We start from the raw sequence: 8,632 nt of genomic DNA, 5'->3' as shown, positions 1-8,632 counted from the left end.
CGTCTGTTCATGTTAGTTCAGTGCATTCACTAATGTTAACAAGATTTTAGTAAAGTATTAGTAAATGTTGAAATTAGTATTAACAAATATTAATAAGTGCAGTTCATTATTGGTTCATGCTAACTAATGTAGATATCTAATGAACCTTATTATAAAGTGTCACCAATGTTTTTGACCTGAAATGTATCAGTTGTTTCAGATTTTCAGAGAACATTCAAAAGTAACATTCCAAAAATGTTTGAAGAAGGATAAAATGGAATGTTCTCTTAATGTTCGCATAACAAAGAACAAACGTTTTGAAAACAATGTAAAAAAATTAAAAAAATAAACTGGTTGTTTTTGGGAATGTCTCTGTAACTTCATGGGAACAGTAGCAAAATGATCTTAGAACATATTTTTGGTTGCAAATATTCATATACATTCAAAACCCTTATCCAGGATTGGACCTAGAAAACCTCGAAAATCTTTTCTGAAAGTATATTTAAAGTCCACAGCCCATTTTAATTCCACAATGTGACGCATATTAAGAAATATTTAATGGTGTTTATTTTTCCTTCAGAAACTCACTTTGTGAAAACTGAATTCTGGATGTAGAGACTTTAGTGAGTTTAACAAAAGATGGAGCTTTAGTTCCAGAAGATCCCGCTGGATTGTGTTGATGTCCTGCTTGAGTCCTTTATCTCCTCTGCCTCTCATCTGAACGGTTTCCAGGGGAGAAAGCAGATCATTAATGCGCCTGGAAACGAGGTGAAACATGTCATTGCAAATTCAGAATAAGATGTGCTGCTCTTTTCTGTCTCTGATGACAGAGCAACTAGTTGACGTCAATCTCAGCCTGGCATTTAGACAGTAACCTAGTTACAGAAAGAGACAATTCTATTGGGAAAAACACTCTTATTGTCCTTTACAGGAAAATACACAGCATTTACGGTCCATCATATAAGAAAAGAATATCTTAAGGTCAAATTACATTTCTATGAGAGACAAAAGTGCAAAATACTGACATTAAGTGTGCAGATTTATGCCTTGTACATCATACTAACGACATAAGAATAATAATAATAATAAAAATATATATATATATATATATATATATATATATATATACAGGTATATATAGGCTATATATATAATATACAGTAGTCAACATTTGAAGTGGACAACTTCAAACTGGTTTGATCCACTTCAAATGTTGACTACTATATATATATATATATATATATATATATATATATATATATATATATATATATATATATATATATATATTATATATATATATATATATATATATATATATATATATATATATATATATATATATATAATATCTTTATTCTGTATGATTATGCACAGTGTAATGATTTTCCATATCGCCACGCCTTTTTAGAATAAATAAAGGAGAACTGCGGACATGTGGGATTTTGAGCCAATAAAATGACGAGAAAGTTTATTCACCCTGAGGGACAGTTATAAATCCTGCTATGGCGAAGGCATATCTCATGAATATTAATAACGGCATGATTACGTTTTTTAAAATTATTACTGGAGCGCCCAGTCTGTTAGCCTCATTAATATTCATAAGCCAGCGCTTCCCCGTAGCTCCGCCCACCCACCGGCTAATCAGATCGGCCTTCTGGGAAACGTCACGGTTCAATGTTGAATATTCATAAGTCACGCCTTCAGCGTAGTACGACGCGACGCCGGGAGGAGGAACGCGACGCGCATCACAAGAAGTTACTTCATCCACTAACAGAACCTGTTGACAGCAGCACATTATCGCTGAAGTCACTCAAACTGGCTCTAATGTGCAGAAGTGCGCGCTTGGACGCGGACACGCGCACTGGGACAAAACTTTTCTTCACTTTTGGATAATAAGGATGAACCGAAGCGCGCGCACTGAGTATGCAAACCTACATCTAAACTCGCGTATGATGATGCAGAAGTGGTAATATTTTGTTGTTAGTTTTCGCACTGATCATTAGGGACCAATAGTGTTTGATCTAGCCTGAGATGATCAATAATTGTATCCCAGATTGGCTGGAAGTAACGTGACAGCGCGCGCTCTCGATCATCATCATCCTCCTCCAGTGCGCAATGAAGGCGCTGCTCGTGCTCGTGCTCGCGCTCGCGGGCTGCTGGAGCAGATACTGTCCTGACCTGATGATTGACAGCTGTCACTGCACGTCAGAGAGATCAAAGGAGTTTAATAGGCAGAGCGTGCGCGTGAAGGTTGTGTGTGATGATGCGGACCTGACGGAAACCATGCAGCCCGGCTCTTTACCCAACACAACAGTGTCACTGTGAGTAACACACACTTTACTTTAGTGTTCATGTGTGTTGATACAATGTGTGTCAATGGGTTTTTTGAACGTAGATATTGTTAGATGTGTTTAATGTTTTATTCTACATCAGTAATAAACCCTTGAGATCTTCTTAAAACTTTTACTTGTTTTGAAAAGTGTCTGAATACAGAGGCGATTTAGGCTTCAAAATTCATGAAAGTTGTGATAATTCGTGAGGATGATCATGAACAAAACGTGCAAGAATCGTAAACTTTTGTTGTTCACAGAGCTTTTTTTCCCAGGAATAATCCAAAAGCAAAATTAATACTTTTCCCATAGGATTTATTTTTAAAGTCTTCATTAACGCGTTTTAAGCCTTGAACGAGGAGATTCACAACATTACAAACTTTGATTTGAAGAAAGAAAGTATTTGAAAATCAGACTAAATGACAGAGATACAAGAATGTGAACTTCAATGAGGGAAAGAACCGTTTTCCCATGAAGCATTGCGGCAACATAATCGAATTTAAATAGACAGAGAACCATTCAATGATTCATTTAAAGGTTATTACCGTATAGTGTTGAGTTTAATGGATTACCAAGAAATCAATGACTGTACTTGAATTATTTAATTATATACGAGATTGTAAAGCAATAATGATTAAATGAATGTTTTGAATGTATTTTTCTCCCTTTAAATCCTTTGGTCAGTTCAAGAATAATATATGCAACTTTATATTATTTATTTGAGAGAATTATAATGTCTATAGTATTGGTCAGCTGGTCGAGGTTGATGTGGGATTTAGAAAGTAATTAGTAATAAGTCATGCAATACTTTTTAGAGAGAGTAAATATTACAGTAATCTAGTTACACCGTTGAAGATAGAAATGAATTACGTTTTAGTGTAACTTACCCAACACTATATATATATATATATATACACACACACAAATATTGAAGTATATTGAGATAGGGAGATCACCCGATTCCTGGTCTTCATTGGAGTGGGCGGAGCTAACAAGCTGTTGTGACTCTGATTGGTGGAATTTTCTCTGTGGCATTATGGGTAATGTAGTTTTTCACTGGTAAACATGATTATTTTATGAATAAGTTGAAGAAATGTGGGCTGACGACTTCAACAGAAGCAAACCCCATCTGTTAACAACCTTTAAGTCTTTAATGCTTTATAAGTTATTGTTCAAAATACATTTTCCCATGGAGAAAACGACTGGAGTTTTTATTCCCGGATCCAACTGTTGTTCCGAGTCCAGACTCTTGTCGGAGTTCATCCGATTGTTCTGATCCGTGGCTTGTTTTGGTTCTGGTTTGTCAGGAAGCGTTTTTCCTGCTCTAGGAAGCGTGACATTCATGATTCTGCGGTGACTTCCCTCGTCTCACTTTTGTGTCTGAGTTGAGGATAAATAAACTGTGTTCTCCTCCTCAGACTCTGGCTTCACGATGTTTACTGTAGTTCAGCTCAACCCTCATCATCATTTCTCCAGTAAACATCTGGGGCGAGAAGTGCAACAGACTCATGTTTAATTCATTTAGTTTTACTCATTAAAAGCCTCTTTTATATCAACCGATTTTTCTCATTTTTTTGTCTTTATGGTTGTAGGTTCATCTTCATTTCTAAATTGAGTTGTAATTTTTGATTTTATGTCTTAAAGGGGCTGATAATTCAACATGTTCATTCTCGTGTTCTTCCAAACCCGTGTGAATGATTTCTTCTGTTGAACACACAAGGAGACGTTTAGCAGAATGTCTGAGTCCCTGTTTTCCATGGAATGAATGAAATTGGAACCGGATTTTTACTGATAAGCCTCAGAAAATTGAAAAGCATCAAAAGGTTATCATAATATTAATCCATATATCGCATGCACTATATTCTATAAGTCTTATTTGCAAAAGCGTTTCACTTTTGCTCATGATCAAATCTGGTGAGAAACAAACAGAAGACGAAGATTCTCAGTGACTTAGAAATGCAGAATCATAACTATGCATGCATTTTAGAAACATTAAGTTTTCTGTCTTAATATATCTTAAAATGTAGTCTAATTCATTTTAAAGAAATCAATACTTTTATTCATCAAGGACGCATTCAATTGATCAAAGTGACAGTAAATACATTTATAATGTGACAAAAGACTCTATTTCAGATAAATGCTGTTCTTTTGAACTTTCGATTCATCAGAGAATCCTGAAAAATAAAATGTTTCACAGTTTCCACAAAAAACTATTTTGATCATCAAATCCTCATATTAGAGTGATTTCTGAAGGATCATGTGACACTGAAGACTGGAGTAATGATGCTGAACATTCAGCTTTGATCACAGGAATAAATTACACTTTACTATATATTCACATAGAAAACAGATGATTTACACTGGAATAATATTTCACTATTATACAGTATTATTGATCAAATAAATTCAGCTTTGGTGAGCAGAAGAGACTCTTTCACAGACATTTTGACCGGTATAATATATTTTAATGGAAAAGTAAAGTATTTGTTATATTGAATTAAATTGATCTTTTGTCACCTTGACATTGATTTCAGAAGTCATTTATGAATGTCTTTTTTTGGAGCTTAACAGCATCTGGTTCTCTTTCACTTTCATTGTGTAGAAATGAAAATAACCTTAGGTAAAACTTTTTTTTTTTTGTCTGTATCTGAAAAAATAAGTCATAAAGGTTAGAAAACACGTGCGGGTGAAGGTTTATATTTTTAGGATAACTATATTCCTCTGATTTGGTTTTGTGGGTTTTTGCGCAATATTACATCAGTTATGAATCTGATATCTCGCTGGACTGACGCTGCTTCATTATGAATGTTTCACATCGTTCTTGACGATGATCATAATGTGGCTCTCGGCTCTCCTCATGTTAGAAACGCTGAAACACACTCGCGTTGATGCTGAGTTCCACATGGATTTGGGATTAAGAAATCGATACGGTCATCTTCAGATATGAGGAGTCATTTATATCAGTGTGTGATGAAAATCTTTCCCAGAATTCAATGCAGGTTTCCTCACGACTGTTGATGACAGTTTTGGGAAATAACAATTTAGTGCACATACACGACCATTCACAATTTTTAAAGTGTTTCAAGGCTGCATTTATTTGATCAAAAATACAGTAAAAATTCTGAAATATTATTCCAGAGTAAATCATCTGTTTTCTATGAAAGCTTGTTTCCGCCACAGAATAAAACATTTTAAAAGATAATTGCGACTTTTTATCTCACAATTGCGAGTTTACATCTCACAATTCTGACTTTATTTCTCAGAATTGCGAGATATAAAGTCAGAATTGCGAGATATAAAGTCAGAATTGTGTGATATAAAGTCAGAATTGCGAGATATAAAGTCAGAATTGCGTGAAATAAAGTCACAATTATGTGTTATAAAGTCAAAAGTCTGACTTTTTTTCTCGCAAAAAACATCTTTTCTCAGAATTGTGAGATATAAAGTCCAATTCTAAGGAAAAAAAAGACGGACCTTTTATTTTTTTTACCTCAGAATAGTTTGTATCTCACAATTCTGACTTTATAACACGCAATTGCGACTTTATATCGTGCAATTCTGACTTTATATCTCGCAATTGCGACTTTATTTCTCACAATTCTGACTTCATATCTCGCAATTCTGAGAAAAAAAAGTCAGAATTGTGAGATAAAAAGTCACAATTATTATTATTTATTTATTATTCAGTGGCGGAAACAAGCTTCCATAGTTTTCTATGTGAATATATAGTAAAGTGTAATTTATTCCTGTGATCAAAGCTGAATGTTCAGCATCATTACTCCAGTCTTCAGTGTCACATGACCCTTCAGAAATCACTCTAATATGAGGATTTGATGCTCAAGAAACATTTATGATTATTATCAGTGTTGAAAACGTTCATATTTTTGTGGAAACTGTGATGCATTTTATTTTTCATGATAATAGAATAGAAAGTTGAAAAGAACCGCATTTATCTGAAACTGGTGTGTTTGTGAAGGTTGTGTCTGTGATTATCTCTCAGACGCAGGCGTTTGCTCTCAGTGACGTGAACACATCAGATGAAGCAGTAAATGAATTTTAATTCCCGTGACACACACTGATACGCTCCGTCTCATAGACGCTAATAATGAATCTGTCTGTAAACCCAAGAATGTGTCTGAGCGAGTTTGGAGAGTCGACTGTCTAAAAATGTTAAGAAAGGAAAACAGAGCGTCTGCCAAGGAAACGTTAGCGGCGCGGCGCTCTCGAGGTTATTTAAAGTGTCATAAGACGCTAGCTCTCCTAAAAATCATAAAACAGTGATTTCTGGATTGGCTGAACGTGTCGAATCCACAAAGAGTTGAGAACGTGTTGAGGGGACTTCATATCTGAACTTTATTAAAGTCCCCCTGTGGAGAAAATCCAGTGTTTAATGTTGTTTATGTGTCTATGTGGAGTTTTTAATCTGCATTAAGACAAACCATGTGTAAGTTCATAAGTTGACAGCATTGCTGAGTATTTCCTCCTTAAAACTGCAGTGAACCAAAGACAGTCTCAAAAACACGCTTTGAAATCGCTGGTGTTTCTGACGTCACAAACTACCTTGTAACCAATCAGATCAACGTGTGATCGTCAACCAGTGGATCTCTGAGCTGAGCGAGTGAGTGGAGGCGGGGCTCATTTGCATATTCATAGAACCGCGTATACTAAATGAGGCGAGGGTGTCGAGATACATTCAAGATATTATAAAGACATGAAGACATTTTTTTAAGGAATTTTTTTTTTAAATATGTCATGAAACAAATGATTGACTACAGGAGGACTTTGAAATCAAGATACATTTGCTGGGGAAGCAAAATCACTGAAAGGAATCAAAATGAAGTAAAACAAGGACAAATATCTGCCTTGTTTCCAATTTTAAATTAAGTTGATTTTTTTTAAATTAAGTTTATTCCCATTGGTAGATATTTGTTCTAGTTTTAAGCTTAAACTCACTTCATTTTGATCATTATTTTAGAAAACAAGACTAAGCATCATATTAGAGTGATTTCTGAAGGATCATGTGACACTGAAGACTGGAGTAATGATGCTGAACATTCAGCTTTGATCACAGGAATAAATTACACTTTACTGTATATTCACATAGAAAACAGCTGATCTACATTATAATAATATCTCACTGTTTTTACTGTATTTTTGAATAGAAGAGACTTCTTTAAAACTTCGGGAACACTTTATAATAACTGCACACTATTAATCATTAGTTAAGCATTACTAAACAGTTAATTCATCATTTATAAAGTATTAATAGACATTAATAAGCAGTTTATAAATGCAGTTATAAATGCTGTATTCTTGATCTATAAGCATATCTATAATGTGTTTAATAATTGTATTTTCATACTTTATTAATGATCAATTTATAATTTCTAATTGAAGTATTGCATTATTAAATACAAACCAGTTGTTTAGGTTTTGTCAGTGGTTCATAAGATCAATTGGAAAGTGTAAGTAAATGATTAATAAACTATTTAAATGTACATTCATACATCTTATTATTCAGACATATAGTAATAGTTACTTAGTGTGTTAATAAATGCTTTATTAACATGTATTTCTATTGTAATTCAGGGTTAATTCAGGGAGTTATAAAGCATTTAGTAGTGGTCAGTGAACTATGTGTGTGAGCTCATCAAAGTTATGCCTTGTAAAGCGTTTATAAAGGAGATTTAAAGGCTGTTAATATTTCTATGTTCTGTATCGCTGTGTGTGTTTGTTTCCTTTTTCTGTTTAGAAGAAAACTGAGTCTTTAAATCTCCTTTATAAACGCTTTACAAGGCATAACTAGTCCTCACTTTAGATGAGCTCACACAAATAGTGAACTGACCACTACTAAATGCTTTATAACTCCTGAATCTACTACATTTACTTACACTTTCTAAGTGATCTTATTAATCAATGACAACTCCTAAATAACTGGTTTGTAAATAATGCAATACTTCATTTAAAATTATAAAGTGATCATTAATAAATTATGAAAATACAATTATTAAACACATTATAGATATGCTTATAAATCAAGATTAAAGCATCTATAACTGTATTTATAAACTGTCTATTAATGCTTTATAAATGATGAATGAACTGTTAACTAATGCTTAACTAATGATTAATAGTGTGCAGTTATTATAAAGTGTTACCAAAACTTCTTTTTAAAACATAAAAAACTTTTGAAAGACAGTATAAATGTTTTAAATAGCTATTTATAATTATTTTGATATTTTCCCCTCTTAGTTTAAACTGTGATTTGATACTGTATGTATTGCATGAATGAGTTCAGGAGGTTGTTCTTCTCATTACAA

General features: G+C 33.6%; 1 protein-coding gene across 1 annotated transcript in view; it reads left to right on the top strand.

Moving 5' to 3' along the window:
* Positions 1-1,708: 1,708 nt before the first annotated feature.
* adgra1b (adhesion G protein-coupled receptor A1b) overlaps positions 1,709-8,632 on the top strand; it is a 158,647-nt gene continuing 151,723 nt past the window's right edge. The window contains exon 1 of the mRNA XM_079855666.1: positions 1,709-2,303. Coding sequence (XP_079711792.1) covers positions 2,098-2,303 — 206 coding nt within the window. The 5' untranslated portion in view covers positions 1,709-2,097. The remainder of the gene's footprint in view (positions 2,304-8,632) is intronic.

This window comes from Squalius cephalus (genome assembly GCF_949319135.1).
Source record: "Squalius cephalus genome assembly, chromosome: 21".
NCBI classification, from domain to species: domain Eukaryota; kingdom Metazoa; phylum Chordata; class Actinopteri; order Cypriniformes; family Leuciscidae; genus Squalius; species Squalius cephalus.
The sequence above is the reverse complement of the archived record's forward strand: the minus strand, read 5'-3'. Positions and strand labels throughout refer to the sequence as shown.